General features: G+C 35.4%; 3 protein-coding genes across 14 annotated transcripts in view; 1 reads left to right on the top strand and 2 right to left on the bottom strand.

Annotated features, from left to right (window-relative positions):
* LOC127064029 (voltage-gated potassium channel subunit beta-2) overlaps positions 1-11063 on the bottom strand; it is a 22860-nt gene extending 11797 nt beyond the window's left edge. Inside the window, exons 1-8 of one of the 2 annotated variants that reach the window (XM_050994519.1) lie at positions 10857-11063; positions 8351-8571; positions 7061-7274; positions 3729-3856; positions 2676-2882; positions 2353-2450; positions 2152-2208; positions 1790-1996 (exon numbers count right to left, since the gene is read on the bottom strand). In XM_050994519.1, coding sequence (XP_050850476.1) covers positions 1790-1996; positions 2152-2208; positions 2353-2450; positions 2676-2882; positions 3729-3856; positions 7061-7274; positions 8351-8571; positions 10857-10981 — 1257 coding nt within the window. In that variant the 5' untranslated portion in view covers positions 10982-11063. The remainder of the gene's footprint in view (positions 1-1789; positions 1997-2151; positions 2209-2352; positions 2451-2675; positions 2883-3728; positions 3857-7060; positions 7275-8350; positions 8572-10856) is intronic. The other variant, XM_050994520.1, reaches the window with a different exon arrangement.
* Positions 11064-11218: 155 nt separating this feature from the next.
* LOC127064028 (sodium/potassium/calcium exchanger 3) overlaps positions 11219-25000 on the bottom strand; it is a 16294-nt gene continuing 2512 nt past the window's right edge. For 2 of the 10 annotated variants that reach the window (XM_050994517.1, XM_050994508.1), the window contains exons 2-11: positions 20674-20847; positions 20367-20554; positions 19949-20186; positions 19684-19815; positions 19400-19615; positions 19088-19189; positions 15326-18583; positions 13517-15127; positions 13285-13358; positions 11219-12288 (exon numbers count right to left, since the gene is read on the bottom strand). In XM_050994517.1, the coding sequence (XP_050850474.1) occupies positions 18240-18583; positions 19088-19189; positions 19400-19615; positions 19684-19815; positions 19949-20186; positions 20367-20554; positions 20674-20847 (1394 nt within the window). In that variant the 3' untranslated portion in view covers positions 11219-12288; positions 13285-13358; positions 13517-15127; positions 15326-18239. Of the gene's footprint in view, positions 12289-13284; positions 13378-13516; positions 15128-15325; positions 18584-19087; positions 19190-19399; positions 19616-19683; positions 19816-19948; positions 20187-20366; positions 20555-20673; positions 20848-22341; positions 23967-25000 lie in introns of those variants that run through there. The other 8 variants (XM_050994510.1, XM_050994518.1, XM_050994509.1 and 5 more) reach the window with 8 other exon arrangements.
* The window catches only part of LOC127064027 (sodium/potassium/calcium exchanger 4-like), an 18870-nt gene continuing 8054 nt past the window's right edge, over positions 14185-25000 (top strand). Inside the window, exon 1 of one of the 2 annotated variants that reach the window (XM_050994504.1) lies at positions 14185-14317. In XM_050994504.1, the coding sequence (XP_050850461.1) occupies positions 14200-14317 (118 nt within the window). In that variant the 5' untranslated portion in view covers positions 14185-14199. Of the gene's footprint in view, positions 14318-18605; positions 18623-25000 lie in introns of those variants that run through there. The other variant, XM_050994507.1, reaches the window with a different exon arrangement.

The following is a 25000-nucleotide window of genomic DNA, read 5'->3' as shown; positions in this document are numbered from 1 at the left end:
ATCTAATTTTACAATAAAGAAATACCGAAAATAAAATACGTTATCGCGTATTATTTTTCCCTTGGACGATAAATTAAACTGGAAAATATATATTCAAGAGAACATTAAAGAAATAAAAATTAGTAGAAAAACTATGAACTTGCTCTGATAAATAGAAACTCTAAACAGAATATAAATGAAATCTACGGAAGTATTACCAAGTCCATATAGACTTATGGAATATAAATTGTAAAATCCCATATAAAGAATTTAAATGCACTGTGGTATGTAAGAGAAAAAGTAAATATTCCATCAATGGAAGAGGAAATCAAAAAATTTTCCATAACAGATCAATAGAGAATTCAAAACCATAATAATCAACTTGCTAAAAATTGCTATTCAAATTTACTTAGAAGGCTTTAAAAGAAAACCTATTCGTACCTAAGACAGTTACTTGTAAATACTTATATCTATGGTATATAGTCACATAGTTATATACTATAGATATTTATATCTAATAACTGTTAGAGATCGATAGAACAATAACTTATTCTTGTAATTGTCGATAATGCTACTTTAATGATATCATAAATCAAATTGTGATTGTACATAATCAGAATTGGATGAAAGAAATTATAAAAAAAGAAAAAAAATTTTTGACTCGAGTGATATCATTTTTTATATATAATTATTAGTTTATATTTATATTTTTATTGATAATTATGTAATAAATTGATAATATAAAGCATTTCATGACCCTGTTTCATATTATGCAAAATAATCGGAACGACCTGAACAGAAAGTTCGATGTGGGCCACCGGATGTGGCCTACAATGCATTCAACGTGTTAAATTATATTGTTAACTTATATAGCTATAACTTATATGGCTTTTATATGCATGTATTATAATTCCATGTATGTATATAAATAAAATAAGCTGTTCCGAAAAAAATCATTAGACTTCATAATGATACTGGTGGCCAATTTTCGGCGAGACACTGTGTGTGTTTGTGTGTGTGTGTACGCGCGCATGTGCACATATATATACGTACACATTTACAGAAATATAATATATATATGGGATGTATTCGTGGGACGATTGAACAAGCAGACGGGGAGAGGGAAGGGGGATGATTTTACATGTAAAAGTAACTCGAAAAAATGAAGTTAAGATCTTTTCTTTTGAGACCCTTTGATTTTCTAAGAAAATGATATTTGTAAATTCTGTTGTATACTGAACTATTTCTTCAATTATTTATCCGTTACAAACATTTTCTTTCACTATTTTTCGAAATACTTTCGTATTCGTTGTGCTCTATAACGTTTATGTTTTATCATCAACGGTATAGCTCATTTCTTTTACCTTTAGTCTGTTTTCATCACTCGAACTGTGAACTTCAACAAGAATATCGCTTCGAACAAATTCTTCAATAATGTAATGTAATTAATGTTAATAATATTAATAATTTTAATAATGTTAAAAATGTTAATAATATTAATAATTACTCATACATTGGCATTTCTTATTTATTAGATTACAACATTTAAATTCGAATATCATTTGGTGCAAATATTTGCTTACACGTACTCGAGAAAATTTTCAAACATGATTTTCTCAAATATAAAAAAATGTTACTCCATTTCTTTTTCGACTTATTTTTACATATTAAATTACTACACATTCAGTTGTATCATCCATCCAATATACACACAGACACACACAATAGGAATGATACATAATAACATGGTAGGTATAGCTACTGATTACAATTTATTTTTCGTGTCGACTTAATTACGAAAACGGTTTACCTGTAAACTCTGAAGACTCTCATACAGCTGATCTATATTGGACGCACCGAGGAGAAGGCACTGAACACTTTCATTCTTGAGGGACCACGCGATGGCCAATTGTCCAAAGGAACATCCGAGCCTTTCGGCAAGAGCACATACGTCCCGTAATTTATCTGAATATTTTCGTGTCTCCTCATCCGCCGATTTGTCCTTCCAAGCATATTCCTACGATAGTGAAGATAGATATACATATGTATACACACACACATATGTGTGTGTGTATATAAACATTTGTATATTTTGTTCATATAATTATTCCATGAATATCTAACCCCGATCCTACGTAATATAAGATCGAGACATTTAACGATTAAACGCACCTCCTTATACAAAGACTGCGTTTCATCTTCCGTCCAACTGAAGGAAGAATATTTATTCTGAAAGTAAATTCACATTCTCTGAATTGATCGAAGAAGAATAAGAAGAATAAGAATAAGAAGGAGTAAAAAGAGGAGTAGAAGTAGGAGAAAGTATTTTAAGGAGTTAGTTACCAACGGTCGATATAAAGAGCTCGAGTTTACCTTGTAAGAAGACCTCGAAAGGAAGGACACTCCACAATCTTCCGGCTTGGATGAGACCATTCCGATAGTGACCGTGGACCATGCCATTAAACCGACACCTTAAAAGAGATAAAAGAAGGAAGAAAAAAAAAAGAAGAAAAAAGATGTATATATATGTGTGTATATATATATATATATATATATATATATATATATATATATATACATATATAGATGAAGGATCTACGATAAAAAGAATGTTTACATATGTACATACATTCGCACATGTATGTATGTATGTATGTAGGTATGTATTCTCGATAGATAAGAAAATTTTCCTTTACCGATTTTATTGTACAACTCTGGCATGTATAGTTCAGGTTTCTCTCTATAGAAAAGATGATATTCGGCTTGCTCGACAATCGGCGTGACGCAATTGAACTGTCGACAATTCGTATAGGCCTCCATGATCTCAACAGGAGACCATCGTGATGTACCCCAGTACATTACCCAACCTTTGCTTATCACGTAATTCATGGCGCGTACTATCTCTGTAAAGAGATCAAATAAATAGATGTGAGAGATATCGACGTATCTCGATTACAATCATCGTCGTTGTCGTTTGTCATGAGTCTCTCTTTGATAGTATAACGAAAATGAAAGATACAATGTTATTCTAATAGGTCGATTGGAAAATTTTTTCTTTTTCTTTTTCTATCTCTCTTTTCCATATAAGTATAGGAACTCGTGTGTGTATCTTTTTTTATATCTCTTGAAATAGCGCGGGAATTTTGAAAATCCTTAACGAGTAATATAATTTCGCAAAGAAAATGAAGGAGAAGAGTGGTTAACACATGTGCTGGCAGAAATTCTCTCACTAACAGACTATTTATATCTTTACCTCGTATTTGTATTTATATCTTACATTTAGAACGCATTCGTGCGTAATTTTACGATCGTCTATATAGAGAGAGACTTCATCTCTCTTTCTCTCTCTCTCTCTCTCTCACACACACACACACTCTACTCTCACTCATACTCTCTCTCTCACTCTACTCTCACTCTCTCATTCTCTCGAAAGAGGAATCTTTGCAAATTTACGAGTTCTTAATACGATATACGCACATAAATCCATACATAAGTGTACACATACACGCACACGTATGTTTTCTTTCTTAATTTGCACGTGACCCGTAGTAATTGTAGAAAATTCTCCGATTAAAATCTAAATCCTTTGTACGTACGTACATAGGTAGTTGAGTAATATTATAGAGTCAAGTGGATTTCTACGAAATAAAGAAAAAAGAGAGAGCGAGAGAGAGTAAGAGAGGAGAAAAAAAGAGAAAACGAGCGCAAGTGGAATCGATAGAGCATAGAACGTTTGTCTCGAAGCTTACCTTCCATTGGGCACATTGGATCGACTTTGTGAATCATGACGATATCGATGTAGGACAGCTGCAGTCTAACCAAGGACGCTTGCACAGATTCAATAATGTGCTTACGCGATAGTCCTCGTCCCTCTGTCCTGTCGAAAATTATTTGTTCTTTATCATATCGATCATTCCAATCATGATCGAAAGTGATATTACAAACATTATATGTTTGTAAAATGCATATCACTAAACATAAAAATATACTTATTCTGATCTAATCAAAACAAAGAAAGAGAGAGAGAGAGAGAGAGAGAGAGAGAGAGAAATCTATGTGCGTATAATCATAATTTCTTTTGCTTATAAAATCTCAACATAAAATTTTATCGAATTCCTATTATTTCGTAATGACCGTATGAAATTTAAATAAAAGCAGAGAGAGAAAAAACGTGAGGAAGGGAAAGAAAAAGCTCAGTAAATGTAAAAAAGATATATGTATATGTGAGAAAGAGAAAGAGAGAGGGACAGAAAGAGAAAAAGAGAGAGAGAGAGAGAGAGAAAGAAACGTAAAGTCTCTACACATCGATCGCTTTCGCCGCCGTCGCGACCTCCTTTTGTCGTGTCTTTTCTCTCATACATACATACATATTTCGAACCTTTGTCGAGAGAGAGAGAGAGAGAGAGAGAGAGAGAGAGAGAGAGAAAGTATGTGTTCGTATATGAAACGAGTCCTCAGCGAGGCGATGTGAACGTTTAAACTGGACAGTCCATGGCAACAATAAGCTTCACAAAGCTTTTCAAAGCATACGGTGAGAAAAAGAAAAAGAGAAAGACAGACAGACGAAGATAAATAAGATGTATATAGAAAGAGAAAGAATGAAGACATACGTAACATTTATAATCTATTTCTCTCTTTCTCTCTCTCTCTCTCTCTTTCTCTCCCTCTCTCTCTCTCTGTCTCTGTCTCTGTCTCTCTATCTATTTCTCTTTTTATCCACGTTCGAAGAACAAAACGCAAGAATTGTCAATGGTTTAACGCGTCATACTCTGTTATTCGGTTTGACATACATACGTGTGCGGTTAACGCGTGCGACCTGACATTCGGTCGTACTACTTTCCACCCTAAGCCGTACGATCGAACGCATTTACACCACTGGAATGCATTCTCCTGGTATCGAGGAGAACATATTTATGTATATATGTGTGTATATATATATATATATATATATATATATATATATATATATATCTGTGTATCTATGTATATGCATGTGGCCTATCCTGTTAGGTTAGGCGAGAATGATTGTTATATATCTTATGACCTATGTGATTATTTGAACGATACTTCGTATCGGTATAGTAAATTATTCTAATTATCTTAAACATTAATTCGTATAAACAAATAAGTTATATGATTGTTATTTTCCATACGATTGAATTCTAATTCCGAATATATGAATTTGAAAAATTCGAGCATATTTAATTACAAACGTTCTTTTTTTCTTCTCTCTTTTTTTTTCTTTCTTAAGAAAAGTCACAAAGTGACGATGTTGGTAATTAATGTAACAATGTAAATAATATATAATAACATATTCCATGCATATGCGTTTGTTCGATTTTAATATTATTTTGTTTTTTTCTTTCTTTTTTCTATTTTTTTCTCCTCTTTCTTTTTATTTTTTCTTTTTACATCAAAGATTCCGCGAGACGCTCGATCATATGAAAAACGACTTTCATTTTGCAAGTAGGACGCGAAGGAGTATTGTGTCAAATAGAAAAAACAAGATAGAACGATTTTATAGAAAATTAATGAAATATTCTTATTAATTTTTTTCTCCTTTTTCTTTTCTTTGTACGACATTTTTAGCGATACAGTGACATACAATTTCTTTTTTTTCTCAGGTTCTCAACATTTATACGAATATTATCGATTTCAAGAAAAAATGTGAAAAACTTAAAGTAGAAAGAAAGAAAAGAATAAAAACGAGAATATATAAGAAATTTCTAAAGTGCTTTAAACATTGTCATCGTAGAACTGTAATATGGGTAGAGTTCTTTCTCTTGGATAAAATATTCCAGTTACGACAGGATCAAAACGAATTTTCAACACTATCTCGACGGAAAGCGTACCCTAATTAAAATCGACACCTTCGTGGTACTCTCCACGTTCTCTCATACATATAGACATTGTTCTCTCTCTCTCTCTCTCTCTCTCTCTCTCTCTCTCTGTCTCTCTTTCTCTCGCTCTTTCTCCTCCCGTACGTTTCCAAAGTCAATTACGAAGTAACTTTCGAGCAAGCGTGCAACAGCTTTCGTAGGGTATCCCTTTCTCTCGATTTAATTACCGTATCGTTTAAAAGTCCACGTTCAAAATAACGAGAAAGTTTTCAAACATTAAATTCAAAAGCTCGACAGATTTTTGCTTTTCACAAAAAATTAAAGACACACACATATATATATATGTATGTATGTATGTATGTATGTATGTATGTATGTATGTATGTATGTATGTATGTATGTATGTATGTATGTATGTATGTATGTATGTATGTATGTATGTATGTATGTATGTATGTATGTATGCATGTATGTATGTATGCATGTATGTATGGATGCATGTATGTATGGATGCATGTATGTATGGATGCATGCATGCATGCATGCATGCATGTATGTATAGGATGTACCGACAATAGTGATACAATCGAGTAAAAGGTATGGTAATTTCTTGTGAAAAAAAAAAGTAAAATATAGTTTTTAAGAAACGATAACTTTACGAGACAAAAAAGTAATCTATTCGATACTTTTGTAATTTAATGTAAGCTTCGATTTAACAAAAGTGATTCTAATCGTGTTTATCTTAACAAACACTTGCAATGTTAATTATTGTTTATTTCCTCTTTAACCAATGTTAATTATTGGTTGCTACTATCATGATGTTGTGTATTGGTTTGTTTTTTTGTAACGTATTTCTTTCGAATAATTTCATAAATAAGAATGAAACTATGTTTTTTTACCAAATTTAATTTTTATTAGCGTAGAAATTGTAAAAAATTTCAATTACCTTATTTTTACTTTATAAATAAGATGCTCTTTTAAGTAAATTATTATGTATTTTTTATAATATACTGTGATCATTTTTCTATTTTTTCAAATGCCAAAAATATATTTAAAAATTGTTTTTCTTGAAAATGAAACATCGACTTATTTTTTTCATTCTCTACTTCGTTGTATCACTCTTGTCGAAATATTATATATATATATATATATATATATATATATATATGTATGTATATAATGAAAGTGGAAATCACACAACATACACACGCATATAGATAATGTTAGAAAATTTGCCTTACTTCGTATTCCAATATATTTTTGTCGTAACGACGTAGCTCGAGCGATTCCAAGCACGACGCAATAAAATCCGGCCAAATTGTATTTCCGCGCGATGGCCGCTGTGGGCTTCGCTCAAGTCGAACACATTGATGCCGCTGTCGTATGCGAGAGCAACAACGGCTTCGGCGGTTTCCTCGTTGCCACATCCCCCTACACCAAAAGTGGTCCAAGTACCTGGTAACCAACGAATACATTAAAAATAAAATAGAAATAAAAGAAATAGTGTGGAGAATTAACAGGGAACATAGGACGGTAAAATAATGTTACAATATTGTTTCCATTCAGACTACTACTTCAATGAAATAAAAACTTTTGTTTTGATTTTTATTTTTATTTTAATTTTGAATTTGACTTTGATTTTAATTGTAATTTTTTTTCTTCTTTTTTTAAATGTATTAAATAGAACGTCGGGATTGAATATTTAATTAGTCCTTTCATTGAATTTCTATCAGAATTTCGAACGACTATTTCTAATGCTTTCAGAGAAAACATCTCGTAACAATGTATTTGTCTAATCCTATTAGAGCTGTACCGACGATAATAGTAACGGTATCAAATTGTTATCGTTCGATAAAAAATATCTTTGAAATGAGATATCGTCGTTCTCTCTATCTATATATCTATCTCGCTACCTCCGCTTCTGCTCTTCACTTTCCTCTTCCATTTCTCTCTCTCCCTCTCCCTCTCCCTCTCTCCCTATTAATTACATCCCAATATCGCGCTAATTAAGGCCACGAGCATTTCTTTCCCATCGTTTCACAGAGGGAGACAAAAGCGCGTCGTTATCTCGCGCGCATAACCCGTCATGCGTACCGAAAACGTATTCTTTCGATGCGAAAATAAATAATTTGATATATTTCGTGTTCAAATAGATACACAAGTAGACAAGAAAGAGCATATAAAATGAAAGCTCTATCGAGCTTTGTGTTTCAGTTTGGTTAGGCGGCATATTGAAAAGAAAACGAACATCGGAGAGGCGAAAATTTCATTTGACAATTCTATCATAATCGAATGGAGTCAAAACTAGTACACGACTCTTCCGATACATTCATTTTTATATTTCTTTTTCTCTTTTCTATTCAATTAACCAACATCCGTCATAACTCGACATTCAGATTTTTTTGGAACGAAAGAAAAAAAGAATGCGAGAGAGAGAGAGAAACAGATGGATAAAATTAAAGAGAGAACAAAAATAAATAAACAACAATAAAAAAAAGAAAAAAAATTGAAAGAAATCATGGTAGTCGTACCTAATCCAACATTGGAAACACGTAGACCACTTTTCCCCAAGTTGCGATACCGAATACCTGGCGAAGGATGCTGTAGACGTTGCGCTTGTGCAGCAATGCAGCTAGTCAGTAGCTGCTCTTTCGTTCCCGCTGTGTTGCTGCAGTGCACGCCTGTCTCCGCACCACCGCCACCGCCGTTGAACTCTTCCATGCAATCCAAGCTGGCTATGGGTGCACGACACCTGCGACAAACATGGACAAGGACACATGCGAGTGTATCTTTCTATTCAGTGTAAATCTACAAGTAATACAAAGATAGATAGATAGATAAATAAATAGAAAGAAAAAGAAGGAGAGAATGAGAGAAAGAGAAAAAGAGATGTAGGATTTTTTCAAAAGCCTAGAAATATGGATACGTACGTATATATGGATATTTTAATCGAAAGGAGAGACGCGATTTTGATTTTTCAAGAATACGGAGACTTTTAAATCTCTCCTATGGGTTTATCTTGGGCTTTCTCGTTTTCATCCATCGGAAACGTTAAGAAAGTATGCTTAAAAGTCAACACCGAAGAAATTGATGAACGGCAAAGGCATCGATTCTCGTCGAGACAATTCTTTTCATTTACGAGAAAAGTCGTAAGAAAGTAGAAGAAGGAAAAGGTGAAAAAGAAGAAGGAGAAGGAGAGAAAGAAGAAGGAGAAGGAAAAAAAGAAAGAGAAAGCAACAACAACGACACACAACACAACACAACAACAACAGCAACAGCAGCAGTAGCAGCAGCAGCAGCAGCAATAACAAAACAACGATGCGATGAAATGATGAAAAGTTCAAACGACGCGCAAGGAATCTTCTATTGCTGCTGTTTTGAAAAAAATAATAGAAAATAGATAGACTAATGATTATCACGTATTACAGGTATATTACTATCATCGAAGATACCATGATCTATATACATATATGCACAATCAATCATTTTTTTCAAATTCGATAAGTTTCTTCTCTTTTTTGTTTTTTCTTCTTTTCTTTTCTCTTTTTGTTTTTACTTTTTTTTACGATAATATAAACGAAATGCTTCGAATGTTTCTTCAAATGAATTAAATTAAATAAATTGCACAACAAAATATCCTTTTTTTTCTCTTTTGTCTATTTCTTGTTTGTTCGTTTTTTTTTTTAGTGTAAATGTTTGAATAAAAATGTTTAAAATTTGTTATAACCACTACGAGAACAACAACAATAACAAACAACAACAAACATATACTTCATATACACACGTTAATTATTTCTTATATTTATTAGAAACAAATTTAGATTAGTCTTTTAGCTTGTCCTAAGTATTAAATTTATGTAATTTGAAAAAGTGTTCCCTAATATTTTCACGATCATTGGATATTACGCGTATATACATATATGTGTATATACACAAGCGTGCGCACGCACACACACATAAATCGTTATTTAAAAATTATTCTTTTTAACGTTGTATACATGTACTTTTAACTTTGCTGCTAAAGTCTTACATCGTTGTGTACGTTAATATCAAACTGTTATATAAATAGATATATACTCTTAAGAAAAGGGTATACTCTCCCTCTCCCTCTCTCTCTCTCTCTTTCTCTCTCTCTCCCTCTCTCTCTTTCTTTCTTTCTCTCTCCCTCTCTCTCTCTCTCTCTCTCTCTCTCTCTCTGTGTGTGTCTTACAAAGCTTTTGTTTATTTTTAGAAAAAAAAAGCAGAGATGCTTGTCTATCTCTCTGTCTATATCTATGTGTATATGTGTGGTTAAAATATAGAGAAGGAAAACGCGCGACTTCGTTTGTGCCCCTTTAAAGTCCGGGACTACCGCAAGGATTCTAATGTGGGTCACCAGTGCGGAAGCGATATTCCTATGCTCTTTATTATTCGCTCAGGACGTATTTAAGCAGCGCTATCTCTCTCTCTCTCTCTCTCTCTCTCTCTCTCTCTCTTTTTCTTTTTATTCAAGTTGATAAAACAGACGTTGCCAGAGCTAGCTAATCCCTCCTTTCTAAACGTTTCTCGGATATCCGAATTTAGAAACGTGTCGTTTCATCCATCCATCCGTCATTATTCATCTTAATCGTTTCTCACAATTTTATCTTTTTTCTTGTTTATTATTATTTTTATTATTATTATTATTATTATTATTATATATTTATTATAATTATAATTATAATTATTACTACTACTACTACTATTATTGTTGTTGTTGTTATTATTATTATTATTATTATTATTATTATTATTATTATCATTATCATCATCACCATCATTATTATACAAGATACTAGTAAAAAGAAGATCATTCTTTTATTATTATTATTATTATTTTTATTATTGTTATTAAAAAAAAATTTGTTTTTGTTTGGTATTAATTGTTATAATAAACAAACCAATCAATATTTCTCGTTCATCATATTTCCTATCGTTTTTTATTATATATTACAAACAGATATTCAGGATGAATCAAATATTAATCGTTAAGATCGACGAGTCCATCGATGAACTTACCGATAGATCGTTGGCAGTGGATAAGAATCGTCGTCCTCCATGCTGCTGTTCGTATTCGCGTTGTTATTCGTATCATTTCCTCCAGTCGACGTATTCGCAAGATTACAGAGCATTAGTCGTGACATTACTTACGACTTTTATGCTCTTTGCTTGTGATCGGAGGAGAGCCACCCACGAAAGTTCTATCTCTTAGTGTTTTTCCCTCTCTCTCTTTCTTTTTCTCTCTCCCTTTATCTATCCTTTTTAATTTACCTTTTTCGATTGTCGCGAACCAATGAGATTTTGTCTCGATGGAGGAATTGGCTTAATTGCTTAATTTTATTTGAATCACGAGGATTTCGTGATCTTTAATCACGCGTACCTTAATAAACTTTTAGCGTTACGTTACGTACGCTTTGTTTTTTTTTTTTTAGGCACTAGTTTCCCTCTCAATCTTTTCTTTTTTCTCTTTCTCTTTTTCTCTCTCCCTCTCTCTCTCTCTCTCTTTCTCTGTCTTTTTCTCTTTCTCTCTCTTTCTCTGTCTATCTTCTTCCTACTTTTACTTTACTTTTCCTTTATTACCTTATATTGAATAACTTCTTTTCTTAGGCACCTCGTATTTTGTTTTAAAAAGGAGTAAAATCAAAGAACACATTCGTCGAACGTGTTACGTTCCCAGCTTGGGGGGATATGATATTCATACATATACATATGACACACGTATATTATATTATATACGTATTATCATCATCAACATTATTCTGCGTTCCTTCTTTCGATATTCCTCGAAAATCATAATAAATTCTGATTCAAATGCATGGCATGATCTATTCATTAAATATATATTATATATCATATATATATATATACTCTTTCTTTTTCTTTCTCTTTTTATTTTTTTATTTTATTTTTTTTAAATTTTTTTAACAATGAGAGAATGATCGATATGAGCATTTAGATATGTGTCTAAATCCGCGATGTCTATTACTCGAACCGATTAGTAATGGCCCGTTAGAAAAGTCGAGCTAATAATGCGTCGTCACAACCACTAACGTTTCTTTATTATATTTTCCTCTTTTTCTTTTTCTTCTATTTCTTTCTTTTCTTCTTCCTCTTCCTCTTCCTCTTCCTCGTTCACTTTTCTACTTTTTATCAAGGCTTCTTCCTTAGCTCTCCTTGTTTCCTTCGCTAGCTCGACCAATCCAGGAAATCAGCTCCTGGTGCACCACCTCCTCCTCCACTCTTCGATACCGGTGCCGATTTCAGCTCCAGCTTCGAAATTATTAATTCTAAACGGCCGAACCAACCAATCAACCAACCAACCAACCCACCTAACTCTTCCCCCGTTTGTGGACGAAAGAAAAATTCAATCCTACATGAACGCACGAGAGGATTGAGACGTCACGAAGCGCGTTAACCACGCGATTCCAAGGGTCATCCTTCCTTTAAAAAGCTTTTATTTTATATATATATATATATATATATATATATATATATATATATATATAACCTTATTTCTTTCTTACTATCTCTTTCTCCGTCTTTCTCTCTCTTTCACAAGTCAGTTGGAAAGGGTTAATTTCGGAGAGTAAAACTATCTGGCCGATATGCGATATACACGATTATTATTTGTTTTAATAATATATATATATATATGAATATATATAATATATATAATATATATACATGTATATATATATATATATTGCTCGTTTCCCGCGAACGATACTATGGACGAACACGACAACAAGTTAAGTGGAAAAGAAAAAGCACACCGAAATTCGTGATGAAAAAAAAAAAATAACAGAAAGATTCGTAGAAATGGGGGTTCCGAGCAACGGCGGCGAGTGTCGTGCTCCCTGCGTGGTAGGCAACACTGCACACACTCCGCTCGTTTCGACTCGCCTCGAGTAGAAGCGCCATGAACACCCTCCTCCCTTCCGGCCCTTCCCCGCCATTTCCACCGTCAACCATTCCTACTGCCAACCCCCACCTCAGCACCGAGTTCTCATACTCTTACTCGCCGCCGCTGTCGCTGTCGCTGCTGTTGCTGCTGCTGCTACCATTCGTCTTATGGGGTGGGGTGAAATGAGAGAGGGGATTGACAGATGGGTGAGTGTAGAGGAGACTGGAGGGGAAAGAGGGCTGTTTCTCGTACGGGATCTGTGTGGGCGCTCGACTTTTCCGAGACGATCGGGAAGGGTTGTGCGCGCGTCGTCGGCCTGAGTCGATTCTTCGAGTTCTACACTTTTCTCTCTTTCTCTCTCTTTTCTCACACATATACATACATTCTTTCTCTCTCTCTCTCTCTCTTTTTTTCGCAAAACTTTCTTTTTAGGGACACCTTTTACATGATTACCGCTACTAGTATTATTATTACACTACTATTACTACTGCTATTACTGTTATAAGTACTGTTAGTAATACTACTACTATTATTACTACTTACCCCTTTTTCGGTTCCAAGTAAGTAAATTCATATGCACGCGCTTTTTAAAAAGAACGTCTAACTTCTAATCTCAACTATATGAAAGAAAGAGCACTATGTGTATACGTGTATATATATATATATATATATATATATGTATATGTATATATATTACATATATATATGTATATATGTATATGCATATGTATTTATAAATATATATATTTATTTATATATATATGCATGTACACACATATATATACACATAGTGCTCTTATATTGATAAGAGAACACAATGTCGAGACGAAAAAGACGGATTCTCTTCGAAATAAATAAATAATTTTCTTTTAATTGAAAGAAAAAGTGTCCGTTGATATATAGAGAAAAAAAAGTCTGCTTAAAGAGCAGATGTAAGCAAGCACGTGATTGCGAACGCGCGTGGTCTCACGATTAGAGGGAACGGAAGGAAGATTCTACGAGCGAAGGAACTACCGATACTACACACGTTCGTCTATGCGCATGGTGAAAAAGGGGAGGTAGAAGAGGATGTGCTTGGAAATGATAGAGGTGGAGGAGAGAGGTGTAGAAAACGCACACCTATATGTACGAGGCGCTACGTTCGCTAAATTTGTCTCTTCTTCCGGTCTCTCTCTCCTCTCTCTTTCTCTCTCTCTCTCTCTCTCTCTCTCTTCCTCTCTATCTATCTATCTACCTATCTATCTATCTATTTATCTATCTATCATCTATCTATCTATCTATCTATCTATCTATCTATCTCTTTCACTCTTTAGAGTTAGATATGACGCGATGGCCGTTACGTATGCTCGTTCGTGTTTTCATCAGCGCACACGCGAATCCTGTTCAAAGAGAAGATGAGAGGAGGTTATTTGGTAAAGATGATAGCGATGGCGGTGATGATGGTGCTGGCTAGTGGTAATGATGATGGTGACGGTGGAACTGGTGGTGGAAGTGGTAGTGGAAGTAGTGGTGACGGTGGTGGTATTGTTACTGTTACTGCTGCTGCTGCTACTGTTACGGTGGTGTGGTGGTGGTGGTTGGTAGTGGTGTTGAAGTTTAAGGGTGGGGGAGGTTTGGCGAAGCAACCATTTCATCGGCAACGCCGCATTGCAGATCTGCTGCGCTGACGCGCAACCGACCCTAACCTAACCTTTCGCGCGCGCCTTCATTCGTCCGAGTCGACCTACCGACCTACCGTACACGTTTTCTACCTCCAAACCACCCTCTTATATTTTCCTCTCTCTCTTTCTCTTTCTTTCTCTCTTGGAAACTCTTTTTCGATCGATGAAAACGTTCGATATTTCTTCCGTTGGAAATTAGGGCTCTATGCTATCGTTCGATACTTTAGTTTTTCTTTTTCTGTTTTTGTTTTGCTTCGTTTTTTCCTTATTGAACGCTTGTATCCGGTTGACACTCTTCCTCTGAAATAAGCTTTTCCAATAATCGTCAATTTTATCGACTTAACTTTTCCTCTCTCTCCCTTTTTCTTGCTCTCTCTCTCTTTCTCTCTCTCTCTTTCTCTCTCACCCTTTCTTTCTTTCTCTCTCTTTTCCTCTAATCGTTACACTCTCTAACGCGCTTAATCGCAACAGTTTATCGCGAAACGAACGATTCACCGAAGATCGCAAATTACCGGAACCTTTCGTGTTCTCTCTCTTTCTCTCTTTCTCTTTCTTTTCCAGCCTTTTCCAGCATGTAAAGTTTCAAGCAGCCTTCTACCACTTTTATTTACCCCCTAGTACTGCCTAAAAGGTTTCCGTGTAGTATGATTTCGAAGCGATTATCTACGTCGACGTCGTGACCGATGAATCGATTAGCGCTACTTGCACGAATAGCGTGTTACCGTCTAGTAAACGTGAAAAGCGTCTTCTTTATCTCTTTATCTATATTTCATTATTCCAAGTTTTTACAAATGATATATGTATGCATGTATGTGTATGTATGTATGTATGTATGTATGTATGGATGTATGGATATATGTGTATGCGTGTATATATATATATACCTATATATATATAGGTATATACAAAACGTCTTATCTTACCCTCTCACTCGTACGTTATATCCTAAGAGATTTCTTTCCACGTATGTATATAACAGGTAACTCCAGGATTCTCGAGAAGGTAGTTATTCATTCACACCCATGGTTTCTCGAACAACGTGGAGACTCTCTTTAGTGCGATGCGTTGCGGATTAATCCTATATGGTCTGTCCTCGCTATAACGAAACTCGCGACTTATCTTTCTTTTTTTTTCTTCTTCTTCTTTTTTTTTAAAACAAAAATCAGGAGAAAGAGAGAAACAAAAAAAAGAAAGAGAGAGAGAGAGAAAGAAAAGTGTATGAAGGAAGAAATCGAAAAGAAGAATTAAAAGAGGAGGGAAGAAAATAAGAAAGTAATAAGTAAGATTGAAGATTCGAAAGAGACAAAAGAAATGAATAGAAGGATAGACAAATAGAAAAAGAGATGAACGGATAGATTGAAAGATAGATAAAGAAGGAGAAAGAGAGAGAGAGAGAAAGAGAAGAAAATAGAGCAAAACAGCTTGGTTCGCTGCTAAAATTTCACTGGCCGCTCGCGGACGACTTTCTCTCCCCCGTTTGTTCCGTTCGTTCGTTTGTCCGTCCGTTCGTTCGTTCGTTCGTCCGTTCGTTCGTTCGTTCGTTAGACGTCGTCTCCTCTCTCTCTCTTGCAGAGAAGAGCGGGAAGTACGTGCAACGAAGCGAGCACGTCATTGAATTCGTGCCAAGGGTAATATGGATTCTGCGGCATGCGATCTCGAAAGCTTTTCGGGGAGAAATAGGAAAGTGTGAGGGAGACAGAAAGACAGACAGAGAGAGAGAGAGAGAGAGAGAGAGAGAGAGAGAGAGAGAGAGAGAGAGAGAGAGAGAAAGAAAGAGAGAGAGAGAGAAGATATTTCTTCGCTCGATCTTTCTTCTTCATAGTGTCCTCAATTGTCAGTGGCGTGCGGCCTTGTTGAAGCCCGCAAATGGGTGCTTCTTCGGCTAGACGTGAGGAATGACCAGAGAATGAGAAAAAGGAGGAAGAAGGGTAACTTTGATGGGGAGAATATGCAAAATTTTCGCACAACTCTCTCTCGGTTCTGTTTTTTTTCATTTTTTTTTCCTTTCTTTCTTTTTTCCTTTTTTGTATTTTTTTTTAATTTTTAATAATTTATTACAGTACTTTATATCGATTATTAATTACACTCTTAAGTTGTGATTTATCTAGGTAGGTACAATTGCGGTCGCAAATATCGATACAATGTTTCTTTTTTTGATTTTGTTTTTTGTTTTTCGTTTTAATAATAATAACAATAATAATAATAATAATAATAATAATAATAATAATAATAATAATAATAATAATAATAATAATCTATTTCTTTTTTCTCTTTTTTTCTTTTAATCTTTTCTTTTTTCTTTTTTTTATGTAATGCGTTCTTTATTTTTCTTGATTCTTCTTACTTAGGGTTAAAATCGAGGTGTTAGTGTTCATTCATTTTTATTCAGTGATTTGGTTTTCCTCGTTTTTAATATGTTGTTCTTCGAAAATGTAACGACCACGGTCCACGAAGAGAAATGACGAAGAGAGAAAGAGACAGAGATTATATTATTCCTTCTCTGTTTTTGTTACTTTTGTTTAACCTTCCTAAGTATAGAATGTGTGTATGTGTGTATGTGTGTGTGTATATATGTATATATGTATGTATGTATGTATATCAACAAAACGACGTGTATAGGAAGCGGCAGTCTTTTCCACACTCTCGTTCCTGTCGAACGTGCAAGTAGAAAATTGGTCGTCTTTCGACGCTCTTCTTTCAATCCTTTTTTTGTTCTTTCTTTTTTTCCTTTTTTTGTATAAAAATGAAAAGGCTGTTTTTTATTGACCGTGGAAGGATTTTGATGGATGCAATTTTGTTAGAAATGATAACTTTGGTATGAAGAAGTAAAACTGTTAGGAAATAAAACGAAGTGAAGAGAGGTTTCGATAAATTACTTACGATTAGTTTCGTTAACTCTTAATACTCTTACTTTCTAACTTCGGTCGGAATTAGCTTTTCGCCCTCGAGCGACGGCGCTTCAAGGATCGTCTATAACTGTTTTGCGTATTTAGCGTCATTATTACTCTCGCATACAAAAAGGACGTATTGTCGAAGCGCCGTAAAAATAACGAGAAAAAGAGGGATTAGAGAAAGCTAAAATGATATATATATATATATATATATATATATATATATATCATTTGAAAGAGAGAAAAAGAAATAGAGAAAGAGAAAATGAGATTACAAATGCGTAAATATGCGACGATTGTGCAAAATAAAAATAAAGAACAATACAAGATAATGTAAAGTGGTGATATTGGTTGGTGATCATGGTGGTGGTAGTGAAGATGATGGTGGTGGTAATGATTGTGATGGTGGTTCGTTCCTCTAAGGGATTAATTTAAAACTCGTTAATCTATTTTCGACAAAGGGATGGATAAACGGTAAATAGATAAAAAGATAGAGAGATAAGAATGGCGCCGTGACATCGTATACAACAAATCGTTTTATGATCACGACGATATTAGGGGAAAGAAAAGAAAAAAGTATATATATATATATATATATATATATATATATATAATATAAAGTAATATAATATATATATATGTATATACACATATATACATATACATATATACATATCATATATAAACATATATATATATACATATATATATGTACATGTATATATGTAGTAATTGTGTGTGTGTGTCTGTGTCTGTGTGTGTGTGTGTATGCACGGTGAGACCATGTAACAACACTATATAGAAAATAAGCACTCCCTCCAACGATTATTATCATATCGCACACGGATATCACGTATCGGCGATAGAGAGAACCCGCGGTACTTTTAACGTGCAATCGTGTATTCGGAGCATCGTAGATCTCCGTTCATCCTCCGATCATCGCCAATCATTTGACCGTCCTCTGACATGTTGGCAGATTAACCATGAAGAATACGTTGAGTTCTATCAAAGAGGCCAGGATTAGGAAGACCGCGTACATACACAAACAGGCGCGGCCTACTTTTCTATCGAGTTGAAACTTATTTGAAGCGAAGGCGATGTAGAGTAACATTAGCGTCGATAGTAGAGATATGGCGCTGTACTCGAGACCACCGGAATTTATGCTGATATAATGTCTGCCAGGTTGTGTGGGCGAGAACGAGGATTTTATCAACCATGGTAGACCCAAACATAGGAGTATATCGAACGTGTTAGAACCGATCGAATTACTGATACCCATCGAGCCGTGTCCTGAAACAAAGAGTGAACTAATAATAACATTGTCAACTGGTGAGTCTATCAAAGGAAAAAAAATATGGATCAAACAAATGAACCTATTCTTCTTCTTTCATAGATTTCTTTAGGAAAATTCATAGATCACTTTCTCTGGAAAAAAGTGTACATTTTATAGGTGGCAACTTACCAAGTTGGATCTGATTGTATTCTCGAGATTAAATCGAAAGAAACCTTTCAAATATTCCCTCTCCCCCCTATACCCCATTTCTAATTTTTAAGTTTTGGAACATTCTTTTACCGATATCTTTCGTTTTCTTCTTTCTTTTACAAAGATCTAGAATTATATTTTTAGTTTTATCTCGATGCTATAATCTTTAATGTATCTATCTTTATAAATATAGATTTTTTCTTTGGATATCTATTAAATTTACGATTAACGAAGCGTTAAAAAAAAAGAAAAGAAAAAAGTGAGTCATCATTTCCCAAATATCCTACAATTTTTTTTCTTTTTTTACGTACCTTGCTTTGCGACGATCACGCTCGAAACAGCTTCCGGTACGCTGGTACCAGCCGCAAGAAATGTGATACCCATTACCGAATCTGGTATCTTTAATGTATCTCCTGAAAATAATGTCGTTAAAATTGTGAGATTCAAGCTATCTTGTTGTCAACTATCTCTCTCTCTCTCTCTCTCTCCCTCTCTTTCTTCCCCTCCCACTCTCTCTCCTTCCCTTTCTCTCTCCCTCTCTCCTTCTTTCCCTCTCTTTCTCTCTCTCTCTCTCTCTCTCTCTTTTTCTATCTCTCATAATCAATTTGAAAATCATTACTCACCGATTATCGTGATCATCCAGGCAACGACATAACTCAATGAACCAATCCAAATGATACACATAAGAAACGTAACTGGGAACCAATTTTTAAATCGTGGCTTTTCACAATCCGGTATTGTGCACATGAAAATCAAATGAATCGGCCAGGTCATAATCCAAGCTGTCTTTCTGATCCATCCACCTCGTGCAGGCCAAACTAACAACTCGTACTCATAATCTAAAAAAATAAATATAGATCAAAGGGTATATCACCGAGATATTTTTAAATTTTTACTTTCAACTTACTCGGTTCGGGATTTTCCTCCTGTGCTTTGGTCCCGCCATTTTGCAACGGTACGTCTATCGTTGCTATTTGTTCAACTCGATCGCCGGACGATTGCAGCTTATCGGGTCTGGGTAAATGAATCTCATCGGCATCTATGATACAACATTAGAATAATCAAATGAATTTAAACGATAAGCGGATTTGAAAACTTATATATATATATATATATATATATATATATATATGTATATATATACATATATATACACATATATAACATCGTACCGGTTGCGATGTGACAGTCGGTCGACGAGAATTGATCGTTGTTAGTGCGAAATCTCGTACACCGTTGAAATGACTTATCCCAATACATGACAGCGATGTAAACTATATAAAGTAGGACCAGGGTGAGAGCCTCGTACCACTCGACGCGTTCGTCGTGTATGATGCATATTAAAATGGCGACGGTTACACCGTAGGCTAGGCAGTCCCTGCTAACGGGCCACCAATCTAATGGGACAACCTGTATGAAGTACGATGTCCCCCCCCCCAAGAAAAAAAAGAAGAAAGAAAAAGAAAAAAAAAGAAAGAAAGATAAAAAAGAGAAGGACAGGAAAAGAGAGAGAGAGAGAGAGAAAAAGAAGAAGAAACGTATTAAGCCTCGAATTGGAACGAATATATTTGATTAAGAATTCGTCTTTACCATTCCTGCGCCGATCCCACAGCAGGCAGGAACAGCAAGAATATTGAAAACCGCCGATCCGACGATGGTTCCAACTCCGATGTCACCTTCGGTAATAAAAGTACCGATCGCGTTTACGAATAATTCCGGTGCGGACGTTGCCGCAGCCATGAACGTTGCACCAGCTACGTCCTTTGACATCGATAGTGCTAAAATACATAGAAAAAGAAAAAAAAAAAGAGAAGAGAGAGAGCAAACTCGTGTTAAGAAGGATTAATAAATTTTGTCGTCTTAGATTTTGTTGTTGGATCGAACGGTCTATACCTACCGTGACATATTTTTTCTACCGCAGGTACAAAGAATTTATCGCATACGACTGCTAATGCGATAAATAGATAAAGGGACACTATTACGTGCACAACGACGGCACCGCCTTGCCTCTGTGCCTCGTCAAACAGATCATGTGGAAAATCTTCTATCGCAGGTGGTGTGCAATTTATACCTGCAACAGAACGTCACGTGTTCTCTCTTGGCATTATACAAATGAGCCGTGATAACCTGTCTATTCTCTCTTTTCTCTATAGATTGACGAGTTTATCGTGTAAAATTATATTATGGTTATCATAAAGAAAGAAAAGGGGATAGAAAGAGATAGAGAGTGAGAGAGAGAGAGAGAGTGAGAGAGAGATGGAGGGGAGAGGGAGAAGAAAAACGGGATGGGGGAGCGAAGGGAAAAAAAGAGATATTATTATTTTTCTTTGACAAATTCATTTTGCTTCTCATTTCAAATACGCGATCTCACGTAAGTATGTACTTTTTCTTTTTACCTTAATAATACATACTCACATAAACATAGTAAAATAATGAATATATACATATGAAACGTAAAAATTTTAGTAAAAAGAATACATATATATAATTATATATATAATATTATAAATTATATATATATTATATATATTATATATATAGAATATACATATAATTCTAGTAAAAGGAATACATACACACATACATCGTTAGTTCAATTTCAAGGAAATCTGAGATAAACATTCTAGGTAGTGAAATATTTTACGTGACTTTGTTGATATACATACATACATACATGCATATATTCGTGCACGTACAACTGGAAAGATGGGCCCAACGATGATCGCGAACGCGATAATGGTTCTCTCGAATACGTCACGACATGCAAAACACAATACACGTGCAAGTATTTATTTCAAGTTCGGTTCTGCATTCGATTAGAGATATATATGTATCGGATATACCTATATCCCAGTTAGGTAATTCAACGATCGTTGCGCTGCTCGAAAATCTAGGAAAACATTTTCGCGAGGACGATCAATTCGCAAGCGAAGGTAGCTAGGTAGATAGGTAAATAGATAGTGCGAGTTGGGTCGTCGGACAGGAGGCGAGCAGCAGCACGAGCCGTTTAAATCGTATTGTAGCCGATTTGTAATTATTATCGTCGGCGGTACTGTAACGGAAAACGAACGGATGTTCCACACCCTCCATACTTGCTACTCCATAAAATACACGTTGTACTTACGTAACGCGCACGAAAACGCGTCCAATCTCGTACATGAAACAGGAGTTTTTTTTTCATCTTTTTCTTTTCTTTTTCTTTCTTTGTTTTTCTTTTTCGAAAATATTTCAAAATCGATATATGTAGATATAGATAATAGAAGTAATTTAGAATACGTATCGATCGTAATCCATCCGTTCGAGATTGTCTCTCAATATGAAAGTTCACATTAAGATGCGGTTAATTCGATTGATTTAAAAGCGAGCGAGAGAGAGAGAGAGAGAGAGAGAGAGAGAGAGAGAGAGAGAGAGAGAGAGAGAGAACGTGAAAAAGAAAAAGAGAGATCTTGTTTGTGTCGTTCTAGACCATTACGAATCACATCAAATGGACGCAAAAGCATTTTACGTGGACGAGTAAGGTTCGATGATGTACAAACACGTTAGCACACCGTGATGTTGTACTTACGAGCCATCAAGTTGTGCATCGTATAGCGTTAAGACGGTGATACGCCAAGTAGGAAACGTCTCGTTAAGGTCAGTCATTAGTTCAATTTTACGAAAGCTGCGTGTCGTGGAATTATTTGGCAAACAACTTCACGTGAGAATGTCACTTTGGAGAGCTCGGGGTGGTGAAGATGGGGGCAGGGGGTGGAAGGATGGACATTATTGTAACCATTCGTGTAATAGATTGTATGTACAAGTATAGTAGGAGTATTTCGCAAAGGAAAAGTTTGCGTAACGATTTCGTACAAGTTTCGAAATTACAAGCTTTATCGCGTTATGATAATTTTCTACGTATAAATAACGATAGGAAAAGGATCGTAAGAATCAATTCGTACGCGCGCGCGCTTATGCGTATGATTCTTTTTTAATGAAATTACAAAAACAATTGATCGTAATTCCTTTTTTTCCTTCTCTTTGTTCGCTTCTTTCTTTCTTTTTCTTATTTGTATCTTTTTTCGATTATTATGAAATTATATAACGAACAATGTAACGATTATTATGAAAAAATAATGGTGAGTACAAGAGGTATCACGGACACGTGTATACAGGAGTTCGTTCGCATGTGCGCGCCTGCGTCCGCACGCTCACGTACGCGTTCGCGCGCTACACCGTAAACGCAAATGGGACACAAAAATGTCGGAGCATGTTCTCGGGCTATTTTAATTTGCAGGGGTCAATTGGCCGGTCGATCGGTCGGTCGCGGCTGGTCAGTTGGGTTGGTTGATTGGTTAGTTTGTTTGTTTGATTCTTACAAATGGATCAAGATCGAAGAAGAGAGAAAAAAGAGAGAAAGAGAAAGAAGGGAGATCTATCGAAAATGACGAATCGCGTCCGGCTCTTATCGATTTTCGATTTGACCTATGAGAACCTTACACATATGTAATTCGATACGAAGGATTTCTCTTGGGATTTACGCTCTCGAAGGATATCCTTCGAAGATTTATTTTCTTTCCCAACACGTCGATCAGCTCGATCGCTCTCCTAAAATTGACTAGGTTGATTTTTCTTTTTTCCCTATCTCTCTCTGTCTCTCTCTCTCTCTCCCTCTCTTTTTCTCTCGATCTTGCGTTCCCTCAAAACGAAGATTCTAATCTCCGGGAAAACTTTTTGACGGATATTAGAAGACAACTAGAAATAGAAAAGAATGGAATCTTTATTAAGTATTCTGGATTAATAGGACCTTATGATCGTTCAACTGATTGTGAAGAGCAATTAATTTTGAAACGTAAGATTAACGAGATAGAAAGAAAAAGAAGATGTAGAAAACACAGAATCACAAAAAATGTTTTTCGAGTAGCTATCTCATTCCCCTGCTTACCCTTCTAAATACCTACGCCAAGTGATCGTAAAGTTTATCTAGAAAGAAAAAGAAAACGGAGTCTTTCAAATTTTTTTTTTTGAAACATGTGCGCGTGTATGTACGAAATGGGGGATAATGGTGAGGTGGAGAAAAGGGAGGGGGCAGAGACAGAAAATCTCGTCTTTCTTTTCCGGCTTTACTCCCCTGCCGTCGTCGTAAGCCTACTGGTGTTGTAGATGTGGGTGTATTGGTGACTCGTACCGGTTATACAGCTATGTGGTTGATGTGACTTCCTACCGATTAAGCAACCTAAAGAAGTTAAATTGCTCTCATTCAACTGGCCAGAGTAGATGCCATTCATGCCTAATGTACGTCGTATAAACTAGATATAACGCGGCTGGACAACTCGGCCGGTCTCGAGGGTCGATCGCTGACCGAAGACCGTCGTTGCCCGGGATCATTTCTTTTCTCTCTCTCTATCTCAAATAAAAAGAACGGAGAAGAAGAAGAAGAAGAAAAAGGAGAAGAAGAAGGAGGTGTAGGAGGAAGAAGAATAGAGAGAAATAACGATATGTACAATAGAACGATAGTTTGAACGAGGGTCAGGCTAGAGCGAGAAAAACTTTTGCTCCGTACGAGTCTAATTGATTTTTATCGAGCTTAGGTAATTATTAAGAGTGCTTAATTCGCGCTTAAGGCCTCACGTACGTGAGGGCCCCTTTCGAACGATCGCCGGGTTAATACGCTAATGACACCACCTCCGCCAATCCTCGTCTTTTCTTTTTATCGATGCCGCCGGCATCGTTACGATATTATATTCGAACCGTGGTACCACCGAGAGTTCTCAACTAACACTACTGTATTCGTGTAGAGTCACTCTGTTTTCGTCGTTCTCTTTCATCGTCGTGTCGTCGTCGTCACCGCACTACCACCGTCACTATTCTTTTAATATCGTTCAACGTCGTCTCGGTATCCTCGTCTTTCTTTCTCTTTTTCTCTTTCTCTTACCGATCGTCGATGTCTCCCACTTCTTTTCTCTCTTTATCTTTATCTTTCTCCCCTTTATTTTATTTTCCTTTCCTTTTTCTTTTATCTTTTCTTTCTTGTTTTTTTTTTCTTTTTTTTTTTTTAACGTAAACACGTAAACGAGCGAGTTTTAACTTCCAAATATTATGATATTACTATCAGATAGATTCTGTTATAAGGAGAATTAAAATTGGTTAATAAATGAGAATACATAAATGGAAATCGACCTATTCGCGATCTTTGTTGTTTTAGAGATGGAAAAAATAAACCCTAGAGGTCGTAAAATTTGATATAC

Source organism: Vespula vulgaris, chromosome 5 (genome assembly GCF_905475345.1).
Source record: "Vespula vulgaris chromosome 5, iyVesVulg1.1, whole genome shotgun sequence".
Taxonomy (NCBI): Eukaryota; Metazoa; Arthropoda; class Insecta; order Hymenoptera; family Vespidae; genus Vespula; species Vespula vulgaris.
Note: the sequence above shows the minus strand (reverse complement) of the source record. Positions and strands in the feature narration are given on the sequence as shown.